Genomic DNA, 27,619 nt, shown 5'->3' with positions numbered 1-27,619 from the left:
AGTGTCACCTTGGAATGAACGGTGGATGATTGATCCTTGGTTGAGAATAGAAAAGAAAAAAGAGCATGAAAAAGAACAAAATAGAACAAGAAAACTTAAGAGAGAGAGCTTGAGAGTGGTGGAGAAGTAGAGAGAAATAAAAGAGAGAAAATAATGTCTTCTTTTCTCCAATATGTAGCTTTCTTCCCCTTCTATTTTTATCTCCAAGGAAAGACACAATCTTGGCATCTTTTTGTATTTTTGGAAATCACCACCTGTAGTTGGCAATTTTGTAACTCTGAGTATTTGTTGATAATGAAAAACTTCCTCCTTTCTTTCTTCACAATTTCAGCAACTTGGTACTCTCTCTTGGTAATTTTGAGCAACTTTTGTTGACTTTTCTTCCTCCTCATACGTAAGAATGAGTTTTGGCAACTTTCTTTCTTCCTTTGTGGGTCCCACCTATATTATAATGGAATCAAGTAAATTAGTAACCACATGTGTATAAAACAAGTATGCATATAATGACAAAAATAAAAATAAAAATGAGAGAATAGCAAATGGGTCCCACATGTATTGTTTCTATATATCAACTCTTTCTAAAATCAGTGCGTGGGTGCAAAATGTTGCCAAGATGCCACTTCTCATAGTCGGTGCAAAACTTTCCAAAACCCCATGTCGGTCCCACATAATTGCATGTATATGCATCATGGACGTTTTTAGGAAGATTGTAAAAACAGTAGTCTTGCTTTCTTTTTAATCGTTGGATGGCAACAATTACAATTGCTCAAAAATATATTCATACGGTAGCTGCTGCCATGTTGGGGAATTTAAGAAGTAGTTGTTTCTACCTTTGGTAAGGACACTTCTTGATAGGAATAGTAATGGGAATTGGGAATGGAAAGGTTCACTACATTGTATTGTATTTGAGATGGCAACTACTAATTTTAAAGTAACCTTATATGAGCTCCCTTGTTTTGACCGACACCATCTACTTATGCACATTGGCAGGCCCACTTTTGTTTGCCACGTCTCCAAGTTATGCAATTCCTCTACCAAAGTCTAAGTAGAATGATCTAAATCACTCATTTGCAGGGCCATGCCTAAACTCACTGTAATAAATGAGGTGGAGAAAGGTGAGAGAGAGGATGGGTTACATGTGTCGTCATGACCTCATGGCTTCAAGATTTAAAATAGAGAGCCCCAAACAAATTATTATGGGTGGGTCCCCTCAATGATGACCGATGGATTTTCCACCCTTCTCTATAGAGAACCCTCAAATGGGTCCCACTTGTTGAGCATATGTTGATCAGCACAGGAATAAGCTCCATCCGAAAATCACCTCCTTGGAACAATCCAGACCATCCATTTGTTAACTCACTATGTAAATTTAGTGCACCCATAACCCATTCCAATAATATAATCTGGTCCATCCAAATTGTGGATCTTGAGATGACTTAGTCGAGGCCCCGATCATTTCCATTGGCTGATTTGAACCAACCAATTGATGGGCGAAATTGTGGATTGGTCATAGTCCCTAAATCATTTTCATGGGCTGATCTTAACCATCCGTTAGATTGGGCCACAATATTAATGAGCCAACCCAAATTATTTCTATGTGGTGATCTGAACCATTCAGATAGTGGGTTGGAATCTAAATTGGATTGTCCCTCTAATCTATTCCCCATAAATTGATCTGAGCCGTACAAATGATGATCCACAGTTGTATTTGACTCATAGTTGTTCTCACACTTCAATTTTCCTTTGAAATGTCATCTTTTTAGCTCCATTTTCTATGAAAATCCATAAATAACCCTGAAACACCAAAAAAATGAGAAAATACCTTAGTAGCACTACTTTAAATGACAAAATATCCATGTTTTATATCACTGTCATTCACACATAAATGTGTTCATCAATGGCCACAGGCGAAAAGGTTTCCTCATAGTCTATTTCAGCCTTCAAACTATAACCTTTCTCCACGAGTTAAACTATTCACACATGTACCTTAAAAAATAATGAAGTTTCCACTTTTAATAAAATTATTTTTATTGAAAGTAACTGAATAACCATAACAATAAAGTTTCAAAATAGAAATCAAATTCCTTCTTATATAAGGTATCAAAAGACAATCTTTTAAAAGTAAAAATTTACCTCCAGAGAATGTCAACTCCAAATCTCCTACAGTTAGCACAGGAACCATTACATCCATGCCAACTTGCAGGTAGAGCTCCCCTTCAGTCAACCATCTACTCTCCTTCAACCCTTGCAAAAAGTTGCAGACATGTGAGGTGGCACTAGCATCCAAATACTAAAAGAAAGTAGGATAAATCATATTAGTCTCAGCAACAAGAAATTCTGACATACCTTCCTAAGGCTTACCATTCTGCTTGGTTTCAAAATAGGCCTTGTCGTTGCTCTTCCAATGCTCGTTCTTGTTGCAATCAAAGCAGCCTTTGTTGTTGATCTGGGACTTCTTCTTAAAGCCTCCTTTCTTAGTCACACCCTAGACGTTTTGTTGGAGCGTCTGCCTTTCCTCTTGGGCGCATTTGGAACCTTTTCTTCTACAATGAAGGTAGACTTGCGGTTCTTTCTCAGCAGATTTTCAGCCCATTGAAGCATGTTTAGCAGCTCTGACATTGGTCATTTCCAATTTGTTCATGTTATAGTTCACACACAAACGCACTGAAGGAGTCAAGCAGAGATCCAACTATAATAAATATGTCTGAGGTTCCGGTCAAGGTGGCACCTAACACATCGAGCTCATTCAGGTAACCCATCATCTTGAGCATGTGTTCCCTGACAGGGGCACCCTCCACCGACATCAAGTCCTTCATAGTCAATTGCTTATCAGTATGGCTTTGCTCCCCGAACATCTCCTTGATGTTCATCATAATATCCGAGGCATAAACCATTCCCCGGTGTTGCTGTTGCAACACGTTGGTCATGGATGTCGGGATATAAGATTTAGCCATATCATCGTCCCCATACCATTTAATGGCATTGTCCTTTTCCTTTTGCGAGGCCTCGGGATTTGAGGTTACGGGTGCTGGTGTGGTTAAGACATAGTTGACCTCTGCTATGTCGGTACGTTTGGGAGGTACCTTTTCCAGTCCAGGTAACTGGAACCAAAAAGTTTATTATCATATAAGATTCTAGCTAATGGGTTGAAGGCTGCGATATTATTAATCTCCATGCAAAGAAAATCGAGGCATAAGCAATTGAACCACTATCTTTATTTCATGACATATAACCAACGGGTTTCGGTTTTCAACCTCATTGATACCACCCATTGATGTCCCATCCAGGAGACCCTCTAACTATTGGATCAAGAGAAAATCCAATTTTCTCTAATGGGCATCGGAAACCTATTCATGCAACATTGGCCATCGGCTTTTGTCTTAGACCATACTTGCCTCGAATAAGTGGGTTCATCTAACCCATCATGTCCAACATGATCTTCGATTTGGATTCAGCCTCAAAGCATTGTCATGTATCGATCCTATGGGCATGAACACCCTTTGCTCGGTTAAGTTTCACCCTCTATCTCGGAAACATACAGAGGTATACAGTGGCTTCCGCTACAGCATATGACCATTGAGCTCTCCACAATATTCCATATCCACGTAGGAATTTGGTCGTTACTCTAGCCAAAATTAGAGACCAGCTTCTGCTACGGCATATGACCGCCTCTTCCTTTTGATTAGCCACCAACCAAATGACTGTAGAAGGCCATGAGGGCCGTTCCTTTCGATCGGGTCCCATTTTACAACTTAATATACATATAGAGGGTTTTTAGGAAGATTAAACAATTTATTAAAAAACACGACATGCTTTTATATTCATCCCTTGAAATATAAAACGTGCTTCCATCCATCCATAAATCCATAAACATAAATAGTGCATCCTATCTTAGGCATCTTGGATTAGCAGGGGACTCCCACTGTCTATGCTGAAAAATCTGCACCCTCGTAATTCTATTTTGCCAAAGTAGGTTGTGATAATGGGCAAAGAATAAAATTAGGGAAATCTATCGACCACATGGTGAATTTTCTAAAGGTTTAGTGTGATCCAATTACACTACAAAACCGTGCCTAATAAACTGATCAAATGCTAAGTCCACAGTCCTGAATCGCCAAGTCCGCCGATCCCATTGCGGCGCATCTAATGCCTTCGGGCGATTCCACCGTTGATTGTCCTCCATTTCGGGTCCTGCATCCAATGCCTCGAGCCAAACGGAAAATAAAAGATTCTAATCTAGTTTAGATGATCTATACATCAAGTCCAATATCCATGGGAAATTCGATCATCCACACAACCGCCTAGAAGGAGTACATCAAGCAGGAATAAAAGAATCAATTCAATACACTGCGAATCAGTTTAAAGTCCATACAAACCAGAGACTGAGGTCTAGAACTCTAGATGTCCTTTCATGTCCAATATCCACGGTGCACAACAATCCCTTACAACAATCCCTTATAACACTCTTTACTTTACTAAACACTTTTATAATTGGCTAATGATAACATTTTTGCTAAGTGAAATGATATCAACTCTACGATGTTTTAATAGTTGCACGGTCCCAGCTTGTCTTGTCTTTTCTTTTTTAGTTGGCTTGTAAGATGTTTGGGGTAGTATAAGTGATCAAGGGATGGTAGCTCATATCACGGAGGGAACTTTGCACAGAGTTCCATTACTATTAATGGGTGGCTCAGGAATTTTTTTATGGGCAGATGTATCTCAGGCAATTCAGTCTCATGATTCTTCATTATCTGCATATGTTTAATGAAAGCTCTTTATATACTAAAAGACAAGATATTTTAGTGGAAATATCAAAACATAGTAGTGCTGATATCATTTCCCTTTTGCCAATTATAATATTCTTTAACAACTCATTGGAGAAGTGTAATAAATGCTAGACTTCCATTATTAAAAAAATGTAATGCTAAAATCAAATCCCCTATAGAAAATGTTTGGTAAAATGAGGAGTGGCGCTATCAAAACAAGGAAGTTCGGATATCATTTCCTTATTAAGAAGGGCACTACCATGTTTTTATTGTTTTTTTTTTTTATTAGTAATCGGAGTTAGGCAGACCCCAAAACCAGATAACAGGAAGGCGACGAAATTACAGTCTAAAGTAGAGAGTTCCTTCATCATCCTCTTTAACATAGTCAATGAGAGGATGAGGAAGGGACAACCCCAGCAAACAGGAACCCTTTAAAGGGCAGTCAGCTTTTGAAAGGAAATCTGCTGGACGGTTTGCTCTCTCCAAATGTGGGACACCCTCCATGATTCAAATCTAGAGAGGGTATTTTGAAGATGAGCTAGAGCTTGCCTCCTTCTCCACGGACAAAGGAATATGCCTTTGATAACATTTACCGCCAAGAGTGAGTCGGATTCAATCCAAAGATGCTTGATGTCGAAGGAGGAGGAGGCCAATGAGACACCATGAAAGATGGCCTCAAGCTCCAATTCCTGGATTGCCATTAAATCCATATCCTTTGAGAATAAGGCTAGAACAGAACTTTCTGAGTTACGAAGAAGTCCACCAATGGAGGCTAAGGAATTCGCCAAAGAAGCATCACAGTTGAGTTTGATACACCATGGCGGTGGACGCTCCCACCTACAGCTCCTGGCGGGCTTTTTAGTGTTGAACAGGGGAAGATCAAAAGCCTTCGAGAAGGCCAAATCTCTGCAACTATTATGGCTATCGAGCCCAAGGAAAATGCACCTGCTTCTGATGATATGCTGGATATTATTGAGAATCACTTGCTTATGCATACTGGCACCTCCATATATCCTGTTATTTCTTTCTAGCCAAATATGATAAATTGAGGAAGTAAAAGCTACTCGGATAGCAGTTGAGAGTTGATTTGAACCAGGGTGAGTGGTTCTCATCCATTCCTCTTCAACCAGGAGCTTTCTTTTTGGGTTTCTTCTGTGATTGAATTGCCTCAGCACATTTCTCCATATCCAGGCCGAGAAAGAACAGTTGAAGAACAAATGATCAATACTTTCAGGTTCAGCAGAACACAATGGGCATCTGGTTGCTCTAGCTGGGCCAAGGAAGGATAGCCTATCACGAGTGCTGAGTTTTTTATGGAGGGCTAACCAAGATATAAAACTCATTTTGGGGATGTGCCCCTTGAACTAGATGGAAGAGGTCCAAACTAATTTAGTTCGGTGTTCTCTAATGCCATTCCAGGCACTTTTCAAAGAGAAAGAACCATCAGAGGTATCTTTCCAAATGGGTTCATCTTCAATATATGGAATAATCAGGGCTTTCTCGAGGATCCGGTTGATGGAGGGGAGCCTATGCAACATGATAGGATCCCAGGTTCCTTTGTGGAGAACTTGATGAACTGAAGTCCGAGGATGAATAGCGTTTAGCTCTATTCCTTCAGGGTACTGATCTAAGATAGGTCCATCTAGGTGCCAGGGCTGAGTCCAGAAATCGATACCCTGTCCTTCGCCAATGATATAACAGATGGACTTCTTTGCTGCCTCTCTGCAATTAAAAACTATCCGAGCTCCCCAAGACATTTTGCTGGGATAGTTAATTGTCCAGAAATTCCTCTTCTTTACATACTTATGATGGAACCAAGAAACCCAGAGGGAATTCTTCTTCTTGATTAAGCTCCATATCTGCTTCATATTGGCAGCTTGATTTAGGTCCATTAACTTGCGTAACCCCAATCCTCCTTCAGCCTTTGGGGAGCAGATTGTGTCCCAAGCAATTGGGTGATATGATTTCTGAAGGGAAGGACCAGCCCATATGAAATTTCTGAAAAAAATTTCTATCTTCTCCAGAATACCAGCAGGAAGGTGAAAAGATGCTGCCCAAAAAAGGTGAAAAGAGTTTAGAATGGATTTAGTGAGCTCGACTCTTCCAGCTCTAGATAGGAGTTTGTTGGACCAAGCAGCAATTCTCTTATGGATCTTGCTAATGAGGGGAGCACAATCAGCTGTAGTGAGCCTTGAAGTGATGAGAGGAAGGCCTAAATATTTGATGGGGAGATGGCCTTGAGGTATGTTGAGAGAGTCTTTGATGGCCCCCTACTGCTGATATCTCCTTCAGAGAAAAAAACCTCACTTTTGTTTAAATTTACTTCCAAACCAGAGCACTGCTTGAAACGATTGAAACAATCCTTGATTCCCTTCACCGAACTAGCAGAAGCATCTGCAAACAAGAGAACATCATCTGCAAATAACAGGTGAGTGATGGAAAGGTTACCTTTAGAAAAGGGAGACTTGATCAAGTTCTGGGTAGCAGCTTCTTCGATAATGACTGAAAGCATTTCCATACATATACAGAATAAAAGAGGGGACAAAGGATCCCCTTGCCTTATACCATTTGAGGAGGTGAAGTACCCACAGGGTGAACCATTCACTAGAACCGAAAAGGAAGCTGTCTGGATGCATTGTTCGATCCACCCGCACCAAATATGGTTGAAACCAATCTTCCTCATGAATTGTATAAGAGCTTGATGGTTAACATTATCAAAAGCTTTTTTAATATCCATTTTGAGACACATGACAGGAGCTTTAGATTTCAGATGAAAGTTGTGAACCAGATCTTGAGCAAGAAGAATGTTGTCCTGAATGGCTCTGTTTTTTATGAAAGCTAATTGATGAGGACTGACTATATTGTCCATTACCTCCTTTAGTCTCGAAGCTAAAATCTTGGTGATGATTTTGTACAGATAGTTGCAGAGGGATATCGGGCGGTACATATCCGGGGAGGACGCTTCATGGGATTTTGGAATTAGGGAGATATAAGTAGAGTTCAGACCAAATGGCATTTTCCCAGCGTGGAAAAAGTAGGAGATAGCATCAGATATATCATCCCCTATCAGGTACCAGAAAGCTTTGAAAAAATTTCCATTAAACCCATCCGGCCCAGGGGCCTTACTACCATCAGTGCATCGAATGGTCTCTTCAATTTCTTCACGAGAAACTTGCCTTGAAAGGGAAGAAGCTTGATTAGAAGTGAGGAACCTTTTAGGATCAGGGGTGATAGGCTCCAATAGCACTCTCTGCTTGTTGAGAAGAGCATCGTAATACTGAACCAGAGTGTCTTTAATGGATTCTGGATCAGTGGATATGAAACCTTCAGAGTTGACTAGAGCATGGATGCCATTGCAATTTCTTCTGGACTTCATGGCTGAGTGGAAAAAGGAAGAGTTTGTGTCACCAAGGTTTAGCCAGGATATTCTGGCCTTCTGCCTGTAAAGAGATTCCTCGTACTTTGCTATCTGAAGTAGTTTTCAGTAGCTTTTTTCTCTTCAGCTCTTAACTCTGGATTTTTGGGGTCTTCTATTAGCTTGGATTGGATGCTGTTAAGATTATTTTTTGCTAGAGGAAGTTGAATATCAACCCGGCCAAAGACATTTGCATTCTAAATCTTGATGCACCGTTTAACTTCTTTCAGCTTTCTGGTAACCCTGAATAACGGATTTCCTTTGAACTTGGAGGCCCAAGCTTTCTCCACCACTTCGTACAAGGACAGATCTTCCAACCACATATCATGAAACTTGAATGGTTTTCGGTCATGGGAGTTTGGTTCGAGAGTTTGAATGATAATGGGGCAATGATCAGATAACCCAGGATTTTTAAAATTTGCCAAAGAGAGGGGGTAACTGCATAGCCATTCTTCATTAACCAAAGCACGATCCAGCTTCCTAAGTTTCAGATTTTTCGGGGCAGATTTGTTTGTCCAGGAGAAGGTGTGCCCCAGGGCCTTGAGATCCGAAAGATAGCAATCAAAGATACAAGAGTTGAAATCTTCGATGTCGCCTTGTATCGGACCAGGCCCACCATATCTTTCTTCACAGAATCGAACAATATTAAAGTCACCTGCTACCACCCAGGGCTTGTTTATTGAAGAGGCTACAACTCTCAGGTCATCCCAGAGGATTCTTTTGTCGCTTCCAGCATTTTTAGCATAAACCATGGTAACAGAGATTCTGATACCCGAATGAAAGTAAACAATGTCCCCATGGATATGCTGAAGGGAGTCATTATGAACTATGAAATTAATTTGAGATGGATTCCACAGAATCCAGATACGGCCTCTATCAGTGTGGTGATAGTTGGCATACCTGGACCATCCCTCTGCAATTTCATTTGAGTATTCTTCGAACATGTCTTCTGTGGCTTTGGTTTCTAGAAGGCAAATGAAGGAGAGCCTTTCTTCATGCAAAAGACTTTTGATGTCTCCTCTTCTTCTCTTCGAGCAGAGCCCCCTAACATTCCAACATCCTATCTTGATCATTGGGAATGGTTGATGCAATGGGGGCATTCTGAGATGCAGAGACAGAATCCTTCAAGTCAGAGCTTTCATATTGCAAGCTGTGATCCTTGGAAGAGTTTTTTTGATTTGTGATTAGGCCTGGGGACCAGTTTTTTCGCAAATTTTTGAATCTTTGAGAATCTTTCAAAACAGAATCCTCTTCTGAATTTTCCATTTCTCCTTTGCCAGATTTCTCTCCTTCATCCTCACTAATCACTAGTTCATCTACTTCCCCTTCGTCAGGAAGCATAATTTCATTTTCTTCGTCCTCTTCCGATTCTAATTCTTCATCACCTTCATCCTCTTCTAATTGTAAAGCAGAGAACGGGTTGTGGGTGGTCATCTCTTGAAGAACAATGGCTTTTTCAGGATTGACACTCTGGGTGGGATTAGGGTTATTCATTGAATCAGAATTTTTGGAGGGAGAGGCTTGATTTTGGGTGATTTTTTGTATGGGCCTCCATTTTTTTTTCTCTACAACGGCCTTCTTTAAATTGGGAACTTGTTGGGGGCAGGATGAAGGGGTGTGGCTAAAAGTTTTGCACAGGAAACAGGATTGGGGTTTCCAGTCATACTCGATTGGCTGAGAGGTGAGATCAAAAGAAGTTTTGATGGGAATGAAATCAGGTAAAGGAGCTCCAGCTTCAACCTCGACGCACATTCTTGCAAAACTTAGCCTAGATTCGTCTGCTGTTTGGCTATCCATGAAGAGGGGAGTTCCTATGCCGCTGGCGATTTTGCTTAAAATTCTGAGAGTCCAGAATTTAAGATGAAGGCATGGTAGCCTGATCCAGATAGGGATGGATTTCAGGTTTTCTTTTTCTATTAGCATGTCCTTTGCCCATTTCCGGAGAATCAGAGGCCTTCCTCCATAGGAATGAGACGGAGCTTCAAGAACTTGAGAGCAGTCTTCCTGGTTGGAGAATTTAAAGAGGAAAAAACCATTACTCATAGCAAAAAGCAGCAAATCTCCTTTCAAACTCCATTTCCGCGCTAAATGATCCCTCAGCGCCAGATAGTAAGGTCTTCTTCCCAAGAAATATCCCACAAGACAATTTTCCCATTTTATTTCAGCTTCTTCGACTTCCTGGTCTTCAACTTCAATGACTATCTTTCCTTCTTCATTTTGATTTGGGGGTAGGAGATTTAGTTTAATGGGTTTGCAGGATTTTGGTTTGGAGAAAAGAGTATTCCAGGGTTTGGATGGAACATTTGATTCCTGATTTGGGAAAGATTGATTTTGAGAGGGCATCTTAGAAGGATTTTGAAATGAGGGGTCCCTCCCAGAACGGGAAGCCTTAATGGAAGCAGATCCTACAACTTCGCCAAAAGCATCTAGAGGAGAGGAGGGATGTTTTTATTGTTGCACAAACCCAGCTTGTATTTTTTTAATTGGTTGCTGAGTGTAATAACCTTCCAGTTTATGACAATTGTGTGCTCAGGCCTAAAAAGGATCAACCCCATCAAAAGAAAGAATGGAGGAAAGTTCATAAGCCTGCTCATGAGACCACCATTGAAGAGACTACTGTTCCAGCACAGCCCTCAGAAAATGCTGTCAGACCTCCACGTGCCCTTGGCAATCACTTTACCCACCCGACCCCCATGCCTCTTGTTCAGCTCATTTCAGAAATTCAGCTTCATTGCAACAGATTTGATGTTATTGGAGATCCCGATGCCACCACTGATGTTGATAAAGATTATTCGATGCAGAATGGCTGTGATGACCTCAATGTTACTCCCACGCCTAGCTTGGATCATGGGGTATGGAAAAAAGTTCAGAAACGGAAAAGCAAAAGCAATTCGGTCTTCTGCCTTCTTTCCACCCCTTCTTTCGGGTTCCCTTCCTGCCCAAAGCTTTCCCTTGGGAGGAGTTTGTAAATCCTCTAGGAGGCCTCGAGGTGCTTGTTTTGTGGCTGTCATCTGCTGCTTGGCCCACTTGGGAGGCTGTTTGGAGCTACTGTCCTCTTGCTTTCTCCAAATTTGGTTTGATGGAGAGCCTTTCGTTTGGCTGCTATTTTCCTCTGGGTTTTGGCACTTTTCTCCCTGGAGAATGTTGTTCTGATGTTTTTTGTGTTAGCCTTTTGTAGCTAGTTTGCATTTTCTTTTCTCCCTGGTTTGCTTGTTTCTTGTTGGTGTTTGGGTCCCTTCTTTGGGATCTCTTGATGTTGTGCCTCTCTGCATGTAGAGGGTGTGCTTTCTGATAAATTTAGGAGATTTCACTAATTGTTGGATGTAATTACTGTAATCAAAGGGTGCTTATATAAAGCACTTACATGATAAGCTAGAAGGGAAATCAAGATAATTATGGAAGGGAACGAATCCTAATCAAATCTACCTAATTAAATCTACTTTCCTAATCTTTCTTGCTTGCCTCTTCTCATCCACTCACCTAATTTATCTAGTCTCCTCATTTAGCCAACTTACCCAATCTACCTCCAAGATAATCAAACGGTGAGATCTTAACCCAATCCAACCGTTGGAACCCACATATTCTAACATGCCCCCTCAAACGTATATGGATTGAAGTTGATGGTGAAGACTGATGTTGCTGCCAATGATCACCAAAGATGGTTGTCGAAGAAGACGCCGCTTGTTGATGTGTCTCAAAGAGGGTTTAAAAAAAAAAACCATTGGATCAATAGATCAAAACCTCAATGGGCTAGACAAGACTCAAGCCTCGATGGGCGAGTAAGATTGGGTCACTACGGACCGATGTCGGAATTGGCAAGAATAGGCCTCGATGGGCATGACAACATGGGTTGGTTTTAAAATACCAATCTTCATGGGAGTTTCAAATTACTCTCTCAGGCGCGAACCTCGAGGAGAGAGGCCCCTCAACTGAGTAGAGCTCCTATTTCAGGCACGCACCTCGAAGAGGTACCTCCACTGAAATGGATTAGGGAATTAAAGAGAGAAAAAAATGGAAGTATAGAGATGGGCGACGAATAATAGCGGAAAAGCTAACAGCACATAAAAAAAGCCAATGACTTTACAGATTTAAATGGTGCATGAATAGGAGGGTGCAAATACCAAAATTTAGGAGATAGATTGAAGAGATGGGGTGCATTGAAAACAGAGAAAAAGTTAGCCGTGTCTACACCATAGGCTTCTGTGTTCCGTGGGCATCCCTCATCTTCTCTTCATGATGTTGGAATTCAAGGCTTGATATTTGGACAAAACATTGAGGACTTCATTCTCTTTCCATGAGGCCGATCAAATGAACCTAAGGGGAGATGGCTGCAAGTGCAGTGAAGGCATGGATGAAAACCCATGGATGGAACATGGGAAAGTAGAGATGAAAATGAGGCAAACACAAAGGAAGCGAATTTTAAGAGTTGGGATTTAGATTTGCAGGGGCTGTTTTTGCAGCGGATAAATTGGCCCAGCGGACGGCCGAGTTAGCCGTCCGTCGGAAAACGGAACTGCGAAAGCTGTGGTCAAGGACGGATCGGATCGTCCTGCTTTGATACCATGATAAATTTAGGAGATTTCACTAATTGTTGGATGCAATTACAGTAATCAAAGGGTGCTTATATAAAGCACTTACATGGTAAGCTTAGAAGGGAAATCAAGATAATTATGGAAGGGAAGGAATCCTAATCAAATCTACCTAATTAAATCTACTTTCCTAATCTTTCTCGATTGCCTCTTCTTATCCACTCGCCTAATTTATCTAGTCTCCTAATTTAGCCAACTTACACAATCTACCTCCAAGATGATCCAACGGTGAGATCTTAACCCAATCCAACCGTTGGATCCCACATATTCTAACACTTTCGAGTTTCACGTGTATCTTTCTTCGATTTATAAATTTGGTACGGGTCCGGCCTAACCCCAGCTTACCCATCAAAAAAAAAAAAAAAACCTTCCAGCTTAAATAATAAAAGAAAAGATGAGTTAGTGCAATTGTCAAAACAAGGTAGGGCCAAACCACAGAAGAAATCTCATGTAAAAGGGTATAATCGTCATAAAATAATATTTTAGCGCCGAACCAAAGAAGAAATCCCATGTAAAAGGGTATAATCATCTTAAGAGCAATGATAGATACAAGGGAGCCCATGCATAAAGAGCCAAAAAATGGCTCTGGATTGGATCCACGTCATCAAATGTAACTGATTTTACTTTTTCAACCAATTTTAAATTGTAATTGAAAATGACATTGATCCAATGAAGAGCCATTTTTTGGCTCTTTATGCAAGGGCTCCCTTTATCTATCATTGCTCTCATCTTAAAATAATATTTTACTTTGACTATTGATATTGGCACTATCATGTTTTGATATTTAAAGTGACTCATCTTGTCTTTTATTATTAAGTCAGCTTTCAAAGGCTATTGCAATTCTAAAAAAGAATTGAGAAACTAATTAGAACCCTAAATCCTAAACCCGAAACCGTAAAAGGCTACTGCAATTCTGAAAAAGAATTGAGAAGCTAATTCAAAATAAAAGACGGGGATGGTATTTTCAGTCCCTGCAGTACGCATGCGCCCCCTTTTAATGTGACTCTACGTCAAAAAGCATTAAAGGTGCCCACTGTTCACGCTAAATCACGTTATAAGGGGGGGCGCATGTGTAGTGCAGGGGTGAAAATATCATCTCATTAAAAGACAAGGTAAATCTGTGCACGTATCAAAACATGGTAGTGCCAATATCAACACCTTCTTTTTATTTTGGTATTTATTTGCTTACACGGTGCTCCTCAGCACTAAGGAAGAAAATTTAGGGTATTTCTAGATCGATAAATAGAGAGAGAGAGAGAGTCGGGGCAAAGTGAAAAAAGAGAGGGCGTTATCAGCGGGGCGCATGTGTGCTGCAGGGGGGTGAAAATATCATCTCCCTAAAAGACAAGCTAAATTTGTGCAAATATCAAAACATGGTAGTGCCAATATCAATACCCTTTTTCTTATTTTGGTATTTATTTGCTTACACGGTGCTCCTCCGCACTACAGAAGAAAATTTAGGGTATTTCTAGATAGATAAATAGAGAGAGAGAGAGTCGGGGCAAAGTGAAAAAAGAGAGGGCGTTGGGGCAAAGGGAAAGAGAGAATAATAAGGGTTCTCGTCATAAGCAGAAGTAGAGAAGGCTTTTAGTTTATGTTATTCGAAATTTGAGAGACCCGTTGGTTCCCGCCATGGCCGCTCAGGTGGTGGACAATCCTCCCTCCCTCGCTCAATTACAGAAGACTAAAACCCTCATCTGTGCCCTCAATCTCATCTCAAGAAACCTCCCTCTCCCTCCCGAGATCTTCGATACCATCTTCTCCATCTACAATAATACCGATTCTGACGAGGACGCTGACATTTATCAAGACCCCGCTCCCGAAAATCCCCTCCCCGAGGATCCGGTACGTGATTTTTTGCTAGTTTTTGTTTCTCTTTTGCTTGAATTGGGGTTTTCTTGGGTTTTTATGCCTTAGATTGGGTATTTTTTTTTATTGTGTATTGTTTACTGTTATGTGTGTTTTGGGTGGTTCTTGATGTGGAATATTTCATGTGCTTGGTGATGTTTCGGAAGCCAAAGAACCCATAACCTAAGCATCCCAACATGGAAAGCTTTGTTTTCCAATGATTTGGGTGGATCGGGTTTAGATTTGGACTCTGCAAGAAGAAGACCTAAAGGAGTCCTATTTAAGGATAGGGAAGGTTTTTCATAACTAACCAACATGCTCTCGTGGCCTAGTGGATATGATACTCAGAATGCGTCTAGTTTGTATAGTTCTAAAGTTATAGGATCTGTTTTTTTTTTTTTTGAAGTTCTTTGATTCACTCTAGGTGAGGCTTCGCGGACTGAGAAACAAGTAGCAAGCCATGAACGTTAGCGAATGGAATGCTTTGAATTGATGGATTACTTCTCGGGTCTTCCTTTTTATTTTTTATTTCCTTTTTCTCCTTCCTAGGTTTGTGAAATATATTCAAGTATTTTGATTTTATTTTATTTTCAAGGTGTTCTCCTCCCGCGAAAGATTTTCTTGAATGAGAAAAACTCGTCAAAACCGTTATATGGTTGGGAGCATAGTTAGCAAAAATGACGTTTTTTAAAAACCGTTTAAAACTCGTTTTATGGTTTGCTGTTTAAAACTTTTATTGTGAGAAAAAACTCCGTTTTTTAGGAAAACATTTTAAACACTTATTTTCGCCAAGTTTCCAACTTTCCCCTACTATGTTTTGTAAATTACAAAATATTAAATGCATTTTTCCGTGTTTTTGTTTTTTGACTATGTTTTTTTTTAACAAAAACAGTATTAAACTTGAATTTTTGCCGTCCCGTTTTATTGCCGAATCACGTTTTGCTAACTATGGTTGGGAGATCGTATATTGATTCTCTTATATACATGTACAATGAGTTTCTAGAATTACATTTACAAGGTTTGGCAACTAAGCTATTTAGGAAAGAAGCCGATTACATTACGGTAAAGCCATTTAGGAAACTTCCAATTATGCTTACACGGTTTAGTAATTAGGAAACTTCCAATTACGCTTACACGGTTTAGTAAGCACGCCATTTAGGAAACTGCAGCCAATTAGGACACAAGAATGGAAGTCAATCATTTTGGGAATCCAGCCATAATAAGGAAGCTTTAATTAGCAAGGTGGATGAGTGAATTAGTATCCATGAAACCCGTCTGTAAAGCGCAAAATGACAACTTGTAATGACGACATGAGATTCACGGCCATGAATCTCATAATGGCGACACGAGATTCATGGCATGAATCTCATAATACTCCCCCTCAAGTTGGTGCGTGAAGATCTCGAACGCCCAACTTGGAAATTAAATTGTGAAATTGATCACTTCTGAGTGCCATAGGGAAAATATCAGCAAACTAAAACTGAGAGGGGACATAGGCAGTAGAAAGCGCATCCGACTGTAGTCGCTTGCGGACAATGTGGCAAATGATATCGATATGCTTGGTACGTTCATGAAAGACGGGGTTAGCGACAATGTGTAGAGCTGCTTAATTGTCACAATACAATCGCATGGGAGACGAATTAGGAACACCCAGGTCTTGAAGAAGTGCTTTGAGTCATACTAACTCTCAAGTGGCAGATGCTATGGATCGATATTTAGCAGCAGCAGATCAGGCGATTGTGGTCTGCTTCTTGGACTTCCAAGATAAGGGGCTGTCACCAAGAAATGTAATGTAACCCGTGATTGAGCGTTGGTTACCTGTACAATGAGCCCAATCAGAATCTGAAAGGCGGAAAATTGCAAGGAACTTTTTGCAGCGAAGAAAATCCCTTGACCTGGAGAGAATTTGAGATATCTCAGTACATGTATAGCAACGTCCATGTGAGGTTTCCTTGGATTTTGCATGAATTGGTTGAGAGTATTAACAGAAAAGGTAATATCCGGACGCGTAGCGCTGAAATAGTGTTTGGCTTTGTTTGACTCTCTTCCTCCGTGAGTTTCTTCTGTTATCCTTTGTACTTTTTTCTTACTATGTTTCCCTTGTTTTGTATCTTGACCATCTCGGTCTTTTTTGCATTAAATTGGCGATCATTCAAAAAAGAAAAGAAAAGATGGGTAGTGCAAAAGTTCTCCGGTATCTGAAATGAGGCGGGGATTTTGTTCCATGGGAAAGGATACCAGTTTGGCTCCAAGGAGTCCAGCTTCAAAGAGAATGTCCAAGGCATATTTGTGTTGGTTGATGGAGATGCCGTCGATGCTGCGTGCGACTTCTTTGCTGTTAAAATACTTGCTTCTGCCTAAATCCTTGATATGGAACCCAAAGTGGAGAAAGGATATAGTGCTCTACATAGAGGAAGGATCATTGCCTGTGATGATGATGTCATCGATGTAGACAAGGGTGGCAGTGTAGCTAGAGCCTGCAGACTTGGTGGAGAGAGAGAGAGAGAGAGAGAGAGAGAGAGAGAGAGAGAGAGAGCCTTAAGAGCATGGGATACGGTGGAGAACCAATTTCAAGAGGCTTCTTTTAGTCCATAAAGGGATTTATGAAGTCGACATACTCGAGTCTCCTCCTTTTGGCTAAATCTAGGTGGTAGCCGCATATAGACTTCCTCATGTAAATCTCCGCGCAGAAAGGCATTGTTAACGTGTAATTGATGGAGATGCCAACCATGAATAGCCGCTATAGCAAGAAGACAACGCATGGTTACTAATTTAGCAACAGGTGCAAAGGTATCACTACAGTCCAATCCTTCTTGTCGAGTATATCCTTTTGCCACCAATTGTGCTTTATAACGATCAATTGTGCCATCTGCCTTACGTTTGATCTTGTAGACCCATTTGCACCCAATTAGAGTTTTGCCAGGTGGAAGAGGTTGCAAAGACCAAGTACGGTTTTGTTCCAAAGCTTTGATGTCATACCTGTCCACTTTTGCCTCCACAAATTGAAGGGTTGGGATGATCCTATGTAGCTGATTTTTTGGCACACCCCATCTATAAGCGGGCCCATCAAATGAATGCTTTGGATCACCCAAACAATGTGTCCCCCATTGTATTTTAAGCCCACGGAGTAGATAAGTTATCTACTCCGGGAGTAGGAATTCTTCTCTCTCTCTCTCTCTCTATATATATATATATATATATATATATATATATATATATATCAACTCAACTCAACTCAACAAACCCTTTGTCCCAAACTAGTTGGTGTCGTTTCTCTCTCTCTCTCTCTCTCTCTCTATATATATATATATATATATATATATTTAAATTTTAAATTTTGAAAATTTATTTTATTTAAAAATTACCAAATTTGAATCCGTCACTTTTTTTTACCGAATCCTACTTTTGGGGGTTTGCCGAATCCGACACCTCGAATCCGTGTCGGATCCCGACACGCGAATCCGAATCCATGCAACACTGACTGCCCCTTATGGCTTAAGAAGACTCTTTAAAGCACCCTTAAAACTTAAGTTATTTGGGTGTAAAAGTACTACTCCCTATGTCTTAAAAAGACTCGTAACCCAACTAACAGTCCTAGTTAAAAAAAAGCTTCCTAATATAGCACCAACTCAAAAAGAAACTTAACTGGGACACCTTACTTTATTAAAATAAAGAATAAACCAAATTATAAACTTTCTAAACTAGGCTTAATTCTAGACTTTGACTAGCCATTTAGGAAGCTATCCAATTGATTTCATTCTTAAACAAGTAACATGGACTCTTAACAATTAAAACAAACATCCAAAAAAAAAAAAACAACAACCTTGTGACATTCTCAAGTGGCCCACTAGGGTGTAGCCACGGGGGCACCTCTTAGTCTCTTACACATTTATTGGCCGGAATCACTTGAATTCCTTTCTCTTGATGTAGATGGTTCCCCATCATTCTCTCCCGCTTGAAATGGATCGATCCCATCGAGTTCATATGCTGATCTACTTCGAAAGAAGATTTATGTTGATCATTAATTAAAGTTCATACCTCACACTTCCAATGGGCACCTCTTTGATTAATTATGACCTCATCTCTAGATAGTGAATATGGATAGCACAAACTCAAAACTCCACGCAATAAACCAAAAGTTTGGGAAATCCAACATTGTCACATTGTTGACACACGATCAATCTTCTGTATCTCTTGGCTTCAATTTATGTCACTTAGGAACTGTTACTTGAGCTTTCAATTGCGCCTCAAGCCGCTTTATTTTATTCGATTATTCTCAAGAATAATGCACCTCGTCGAACATACCCCATCCCTTCCATAGAGATCCTACTCCTCTTGGAGACGTTATGAACCAAAACTCCCATACCAAACTGATGTAGGACGGATCTATGGAAGGGAGACTGGACAGCTAACACAATCTCTCTATGGGTTTAGGTTTAAATCTGGGTTAAATAGACTGAAATGATTTATATGGTTTAGGACTGTTGTACAGATCTGAATATATCTGTAATTTCGGGGTAGTTGGGGGACCATAGACAATACAATCAATACGTTCTTCAGAAGAAGCTCTCTTGGGAACCATAGACTCCATGACTCCCACAATAAAACTCACTTCGATGCAAATCTGATGCAAGTACGCATTTGATACTTAAATTTACAGCCACAAACTTTTGAATAATCCTACGATTAATTAATTTTATTTATTGGAAATTTATTATTTTAATTTCAGATCAACGATCTCACCCCAAAATTTTTTTAATCTCAAAAAATCAGTGATTCAGCTTCCTTCAAATTTCAGATTTCACAATTTCAGAACCTTATCCTTTGATCCAAGAATAAATCAAGATTTAGGATTCACACAAATGATCGCATTCTAGAAATTTTAGAAGATGCAGAACTTGTGGCTGAGAAGCAAAGGCTGTAAGTGGTTGAGAACCCTGTAATCAGGGAGTCCAAGAGAAGGCTCAGAACACAAAACAATAAAAGTGAGCAATCCCCAAAAATACAGGTTCAAAACACCACAAGTGGTGAAAGAACTCAATCGAAAGACAGACTTAGGATTTGATCAAGAGTAATCCTGATAGGAACTGATTGGCATTCAAGATAAAAATGGATTTCGGATACAAGAATGTTGATCCTGCATATAAATTCTTCGAAAGTATCTTCTAATCTTACTCAAGATGAAGTGGTGAGAAATGAGAGCAGCAACAAAAAAACAAGAGTTGGAGTGGAAATTAAAGATAGAAAAGTAATATGCTGCTGTAAATTGCAGAAAACCAGAAAACACCTTCAATATTTATTCATAAATTCATCTCCTAGTGTTGCACAACTCTAGGTGTTACCGTGTTAGCCAATGAAGAGGTCCTAAATCTCCAAAAGTCCCCTCAAAATCTTGGGTTTTACGACTTTCCTAAACCCACTGAGGCATTTTGAGGATGGTTTTCTTCTCAAACAGGTAACTCTTGAGGTCTGTCGAATAGATCAAAAACAAAATTCAAATAATGCTCAAAATTATCTCCATCCAAATAAAAAAGGTTTTTTTTTCTTCCTTCAGGGGATTTTTTTTTTTTTTAGTGTGGGGGGGGGGGGCTGTTCTCGACTGCTTGTGACCCCATGTAGATCTTCTGCTGATGTCAACAAGCTCATGGATGAAGACATGATGACAAGATGGGTGCGTTCGGCATTCTTTCATTTTGAATGTTCTTTTGTAACGGGTTCTGATGGTTTTCGGGTGTTGCTTTTGTATTTCTGCATCAATGGCTATGAAAGAGAACTTTGTTGGATTGTTAGATCTCCTGGTTATCGAGGACACCTGTGAAATGTTTTTTTTTTTGAAAGACACCTGCGAAATGTTGAAATGCAGATTATAATCGAGAAAAGTGTATCTACTCGATCGAATGGATAACTTATCTACTTTGTCGGCTTAAAATACAGTGGGGGCCCACATTGTTTGGGTGATGCAAACCATTCATTTGATTTGCATGTAGATCTTCTGCTGATGTCAACAAGCTCATGGATGAAGACATGATAACAAGATGGGTGCGTTCGGCATTCTTTCATTTTGAATGTTCTTTTGTAACAGGTTCTGATGGTTTTCGGGTGTTGCTGTTGTATTTCTGCATCAATGGCTATGAAAGAGAACTTTGTTGGATTGTTAGATCTCCTGGTTATCGAGGACACCGCGAAATGTTTTTTTTTTTTTGAAAGGACACCTGCGAAATGTTGAAATGCAGATTATAATCGAGAAAAAGTGTATCTACTCGATCGAGTGGATAACTTATCTACTCTGTCGGCTTAAAATACAGTGGGGGCCCACATTGTTTGGGTGATCCAAACCATTCATTTGATGGGCCCTCACATAGGTAGGGTGTTCCAAAAAATCAGCACCATTGGATCATCCCAACCCTTCGATTTGTGGAGGTTAAAATGGACGGGTATAAACCTTCACAAATCTGTCCATTTTTTACCTCCACAGCTTGAAGGGTTGGGATGATCCTAAGGAGCTGATTTTTTTGGCACACCCTATCTTGTGAGGGCCTATCAAATGAATGCTTTGGATCATCCAAACAATGTGGGCCCACTGTGTTTCTGGCTGACACAATAGATAAGTTATCTACTTGATCGAGTAGATACAGTTTTCTCAATATAATTAGGTTATTTCCTTGTTTGAAGGTATTTATGACTGTAATTCGAGGAGGGATGTTAGAGATTTTGTAGTGGTGCTTAGTACTGTGTTATCAGTTAAGTAAATTTAAGAGGAAAGTGTTCCCAAGCTATGGCTTAGATAAGCTTATCTAAGCTATAGCTCAAAAACACGTGGCCCCACATTTTTTGGGGATCCAAATTCCAAAGCATTCATTTGGAAGGCCCTTCCATGGATAGGGTGTGTACCAAAAATAAACCCTATAGGATCATCCTAACCTTGCCATCTGTTGAGGGAAAAAATGGGCAGAAACATGGACACACAGTGTCTGTCCATTTTCCACTCCAGCTTTGATTGGGTTAGGATGATCCTATATGGCTGATTTTTGGTACACACCCTATCCATGGAAGGGCCTTCTAAATGAATGCTTTGGATCCCCCAAAAAATGTGGGGCCACATGTGTTTTTAAGCTATAGCTTAGATAAGCGTAAATAAGCTATAGCTTAGGAACACTTTCCTCTAAATTTAATTTTCATTTGTATAATGATGATTTCCAATTATAAGTTGTGGACCTTTGGTAGCCCTGTAGTCATTGCTTTTTGTTGGTCATTGCTTTTTGCTGGATTGTAGGGCTTGATAGGATTCTCACAATTGATCATCTTATCGAGCAGAATGGGGGGCATATGCTAGACAAGTGCATCATTATTGCTCTTCAGACGATTCAGTGGATCATTTGCTTCCTAGCTTCCATGTTTCTTCTAATCTTTGGTGTTCATTTTCTCTCTCTTTTTCTTAGGGTGTGGTGTTGCGTAGATTGATTTCTCTTATTACTATGAGTATGGGCCATGGTTCCTTTCATTAATATTAAATCAATTTGTATCTAAAGCGATAGTATCGCTATAATACCCAACGTGATATTTCTCATCTTCTATTGTAAGTTTTGATTATTTAGAAATACAACTCAACTCAACTCAACTCAACTAAGCCTTCGTCCCAAACTAGTTGGGGTCGGCTAATGAATCCTTTAGAAACTTTTCATGAAGAAAGGTGAAAGGATCTACCCGGCTCAAATTGACTAAGTCTAATCCTGACTCTAGTTGGGATTTGTCTACATGGATCATTTTCTTCCATTCCATCCTATCCATGGTCATGTTCTCTGTTATGTTCCTAGCCCTCAAGTCTTTCCTCACTGTTTCTAACCAGGCTGTTTTCAGTCTGCCCCTACCCCTTTTTTACTCCATCAACTTGGCACGAGTCACTCCTTCTCATTGGAGCATCCAAAGGCCTACGTTGGATATGCCCTAACCATCTTAAGCGGTGCTCTCTCAACTTCTCCCCAATTGGTGCCACCCCAACTATTTTTAAATCCACATTTTTTTAAATTTCTAAAATTTTAAAGTTGATTTTAGGACTTGGATTTTTTTGCGAGGAGTCTAATTTTGTAAAATTTAAGTTGTGACTTAATTAGCATACTAAACTAATTCAGTTTAGTATTCGGTTTATTTTTTTAAAACTATTATTGTTATTTTTTTGTGAGAACTTCCTATACTACTTCAGTTTAATATCCAGTTTTATTTTTTAAAGTATTATTAGTTATTTTATTTTTTCATGAGAACTTCCTAATACTATCCGGAGAGCAATGTCCAAATTTTGAAATCATCTCTATAAATACCCTAGTTGACACAATATGGAGAACAATATTTGTCCCTTTGGGGTCAAGTACTTCAAAAGCCAAGCTTGTTGCCTAGGTTGTGGACCTCTTGGAATAAGAAAAATGATGCGACATTTAGGGGAACAAGTAAGTCTCTATACATGAAAGGAAATGATAAAGAGTCACATTATCCGAAAGCCATGCGTACGTAAGGAATTTTAAAGCAAAGGTTTTAAGACTGAGAGCGATGGTTAGAAGGCGATTTTAAAGAGTATCGTGGCTTGTAAAAAAGGTGCTTGAGATATGTGATGGATTCATTCTGGAAAATCCAATGCGGGGGTTTGGTGGTATAGTTAATGATCACTTGAGGAAGGGGTGGTTTGTATGCTTTCCTCCTTCACACGTTACTGAGATTGCTTTAAGGGAAGGGGTTGACATTACTTTTGTACCTTTTACAAGTTCCTTTCTTGATTGAGGAGATTCTTTAAATGTGATCATGGATGAGTACAAGGCATATTTTTCCAATTGTAGATCTTGTTTTATTTTTATTTTTAAAGTGACTGTTGTATTCATACCATGAAATATACATGGGGCCCAGTAGTCCCTCTAGAAATTACATAGTATGATGATCCTGGAGCATACTCTTGGATCCAAAAAGAAAAAAACATAAAAGACTGTATACAAACCAAGGTTGCCAGGGCGGGAATCGAAAGCGGGAATCGAAGGCTCCGGGGATGGTTGGGAGCGGGAATCGTGGGTTTGCCGCCGGGGAATTGGGATTCGCCGGGGAATCGTGAGGAATCGCCTGGGAATCACGGTTCCCATAAAGTGGGAATTGGGGTTCCCATAAATTGGGAATCGGGGTTCCGACGAATCTGAACCCCGATTCCCAATTTTTGGGGATTTGAACCGATTCCCGAATCGGATCCGCGTTTCGGGGAATCGCGATTCCCCAGTCCAGGGAACGAATCTTGCTTCCTTGATACAAACTTCCTCCAACATCTAGTAGAACTCCATCGACATCTAAACTTCCTTGCATATCAATTCTTCCCAGCAACCTTCCACTATGCCTTCGAAAAACATCCAACAACAGAAACACCATATAGCCCCCACATCATCCATTTAAATAAAGAAACCAAGGAGTTAATATGCCTTGAAATGCGTCAAGAACCTAAAGCGTTTTTTCATCCACCGTGGTAAATTAGAACACTCATGCGTAGGAATGGTTATCTAGGAGAGAAAATCTCCCACGAGCAGCGCAGGACATTGTCCCTCAGGCACGCTTTGATAGACCTACTTACCCATCCTTCATTTTCTAGAAATTTTTTTAAGCATGGGCCTCTAGCCCCTCACAAGATTCCACACCCTTTCACCAACCAGAAAACGCCATAGCCTACCATAAACAAAGCAATATCCCGGGAACTTCCTACCATCAAACAGGGTCAAACCAGCATATTTACAAAAAGATCCCCCCTTCATTTCCTGAGAGCTTTGAGATCTCGACTCCCACGACTAGGGTCTTACCTTTCTTCTCGTCCGCATCTCTTTTTTCAATATAAAAAAACATTCTTTTTGTCTCCTCCACATCTTCCTTATAGTCTATACCCAGTACATCTCCTGATCTCCCATCTTGGCCATCTCAAATTCTTCAGAATAGGCTTGCTCTTCTTCCTCTAAGGTAGTCTTCCCCTCATGCGATTACGATTGGATTTGCTCTACTTCCTCCTATATGCTTTTTTCTACATCTCCTGAGGCTCCCTTCTCTTCCTCTTAGAGTTGGTGCTCCGCCCTTCGAAGACAATCCTTGACTTTTCCACTAAGATCCATGTCCATCGAGTCTCTCGACATAATAGATTCCATGTCCGAGATAGCAGATTCCTCCTCCTTCTGATGGCCCTCTCCATCCCCACCCGCCTCCTTAAGCACCTTATGCTCCTCTTCCAAACGCTTCTGAAAGAGCGACAATTTATAGATCGGTACACATACCTCCTCAATCGATCTCTTTCCTGTCAGTTGAAATAACTCATCCTCTTTGCCTTTTGCCTCCTCTTCAAACTTTTTCCACTGGGCAATCTCGCTTTTAGTTGCCGACCCGAGATTTGCCCTTTTCTTTTCATATCCACTCTTCTTGAAAGTCTTGTTTTTCTCCACCCCCAAACCATCAACTCTAGTAGCTTTACCCTTCCCCTTATAATCGATTTTGCCATCATCACTCGAGGAAGAAGAATCCCCACTGCTAAAATTTCTCTAGCATCGTTAGGATTCTGGCGAAGATGTCTTTCTTTTTCTTCTCTCTTCTGTTTATAGAGCGCCTTGCCGATTTGCTCTTATAGTGGGAGAAACCACCTTTAGTAGCCTCTAGGGTTGAGGACCTGCGATAATGACTCCCATAATGATGGTAGCCGTGCCTGGGGTTTCCTTTTCCCATACGGAAACTTTTCGCATTCTTATTGAGGTCAACACGTTTCCTATCAGGATATCGCCTCTCTGGATCTCTCTTGTTCAAATTCCAATACTGCTTTTTGAAGCTAATTAATTCCTTTGTACCCTTCGAGGCAATAGGCGCCTTATTGTCTTTTCCTCCTTCCCCTCGGTTCTGGAAGTCCTTTACGGTGGTGCCACTTGTCCGTGCATTATAAGCGTATTGCTTATGCATCTTAACTAGCCGACCTTCTTCTGCTCGAGGTCTCAACATACTGGCCAATGACGTCTCAGGCTGGTATGGTCTTGGTTCAAATATGAATTTGGCCTCTGGCAACGGTCGAATTTCTTTTTCTTGGCCGTACGAGAGAACTGTTTTTCCTTTTCTTTTCTTTTCATGAAAAGATTTTTCCTCCGGTTGCAGTTCACCAGAATACCGCTGGTCTTCGTCACCTTGAATGCTTTCGTTGCCCATAGTGACATTAATATCCGAGGAATGTTCTTCATTAATGCCATTGTCCTCAAGCACAACCTTAACATCCACTAAATAGCTTTTCCCTTCTATCTTCAAGCTAATAAATGGTGGCGAATTTTTCCAATAATTGGTGAGGACTTTTACAGATGCAAAGGCCAAGCAATGGTCATGGTCCCTGGATAATTTAACTTGTAGGACCCGGCCAAAGTATTTTCCCATAGCTTTGAGCGATGGAGATGTCCATGCATGTAGAGGAATATCATAAAATCTAATCCATATAGTCTTCGCTTCTGTATTGAAAGCTGGGTTCCATGTTTGGAGGGAAGATACATGACCCCCAAAAGCGTCTCCTCCACGGCGTAGGATCCGAAATGCTTGGGCTTCTGAGTCAGAGCAGAATAAGACCTCCATTCCACTGGGCTGATCTTAAAAGGTTTCAGGGGATTTGGAATTTCCCAAGATTTTTTGGCCCATTCCCAGACCACAGCAAGGTTCCATGAGTTGCCTTTCATACAACCCACTAGACATCTCTTTAGGACTATTTTACGCTCCACCTCTGTTGTTAAAATCTTACGATTTGAATCTTATAATTCAAATCGATTCGTGGGTTGAATGATTCAAATCGGACGAAGAATATTTTTTCGTGGAAATCTTACGATTCAAGTACGATTCGACTTTGAATCGTGTGATATTTACGATTCCGTCTGTTTTGAATTTTTAGAACTGATTGTGATTTCAAAATGAAAATCATTTCAAAATGCTTTGTTTACTGCTGACATTTCTTTGTATGATGATTTTTTTTTGAAATGGTTTTTTGTATGATGATTATTATATATTTGAGTATATACTTTGTTTACTGTTGTGATAAATTATATAATGGTTTATTATATGATGAATATAGTTTGTGCTTTGTTTAGTAAGTAATTTATTGTGATGAATATGGTTTGTGCTTCGGATTACTAATCATGGAATTTTATATTTAATTTAATAGTTTCAAATGGAAATTAGATAATTACTCACTTTATTCTTATTTTTTTACCCTTTTTTATTTTTTAAATATTTTTTCTAATTTATATATATAAATTTGAAAAAATCTCACAATTTACGATTCGATACTATTCGAACCCTTACGATTCGATTCCGATTTTCAGAACCTTGCGGGATATGAATTTCCGGAAATCTGCTATAGATTCCTGCACTTCGAGCTCCCTCCTCCCTGCTAGGGTCCAGAGAACCACCCTTTCCAGGGGGTCCTAAATTTATGCTCATATTACGCTTTCGACAATAGTGGCGCTGATCGAAATTGTAATATCGACTCATAGCAATGCCAATCACGATCTGTTCGCAGTGAGGGGATAGTCCTTCTATTTCCTTCATACCATTTATCGGCTGCTCTCCAGTTGCCTATTGGACTGGTACGTTCCAGATCAACCCTTTCGTACCCATGGTTATGCCACGACGAGGTTTGGGACAATGCTTTAATCGTTTTTCCTTTTTCCAATCAGTATAAGACGTTTTCTGCAGCAATCCTTCTGCAGTTTCAGTGCTTGAAGGGCATCTAGAACTGAGTATCCGGCGTCAATAAGATCTAGATATACATCCTTCAGTCCCTCTATTCCATACCCACAACTTTGCTAGAGTTTCCCAAGTAGGCCACACCCGGAGATCCCCTGGCGGTGACCAAAGTAGCCCCGCACCGTCATTCAGGCTATATCAAAAGAGGTGAGGGTAGCTCATCTTGGTTGGATGCCAGCCATGCTAGTTCGACTGCGTTTTAAACTGCATCCGCATTTTGAAACCATTTGTAGATC

At 40.2% G+C, this 27,619-nt stretch overlaps 2 protein-coding genes across 2 annotated transcripts in view; one reads left to right on the top strand and one right to left on the bottom strand.

The window, feature by feature from the left end:
* Nucleotides 1-8,378: 8,378 nt before the first annotated feature.
* Nucleotides 8,379-9,125, bottom strand: LOC143889425 (uncharacterized). Its single transcript, XM_077393628.1, has one exon. The coding sequence runs from the start codon at nucleotides 9,123-9,125 to the stop codon at nucleotides 8,379-8,381; it is 747 nt and encodes a 248-aa protein (XP_077249743.1).
* A 5,122-nt stretch (nucleotides 9,126-14,247) lies between these two features.
* The window catches only part of ATCHR12 (SNF2/Brahma-type chromatin-remodeling protein CHR12), a 59,787-nt gene continuing 46,415 nt past the window's right edge, over nucleotides 14,248-27,619 (top strand). The window contains exon 1 of the mRNA XM_077390874.1: nucleotides 14,248-14,615. Within this exon, the coding sequence (XP_077246989.1) occupies nucleotides 14,403-14,615 (213 nt within the window). The 5' untranslated portion in view covers nucleotides 14,248-14,402. The remainder of the gene's footprint in view (nucleotides 14,616-27,619) is intronic.

Source organism: Tasmannia lanceolata, unplaced genomic scaffold (assembly GCF_043159265.1).
Source record: "Tasmannia lanceolata isolate RefF3 unplaced genomic scaffold, GAP_Taslan_0.1 ptg000002l, whole genome shotgun sequence".
Lineage (NCBI taxonomy): Eukaryota > Viridiplantae > Streptophyta > Magnoliopsida > Canellales > Winteraceae > Tasmannia > Tasmannia lanceolata.
This window is presented reverse-complemented; position numbering and strand designations above follow the sequence as displayed.

Coding starts and splice junctions, on each gene's coding strand:
- LOC143889425 (XM_077393628.1), bottom strand. CDS start 9,125: ATGTTCGAAGAATACTCAAATGAAATTGCAGAGGGATGGTCCAGGTAT.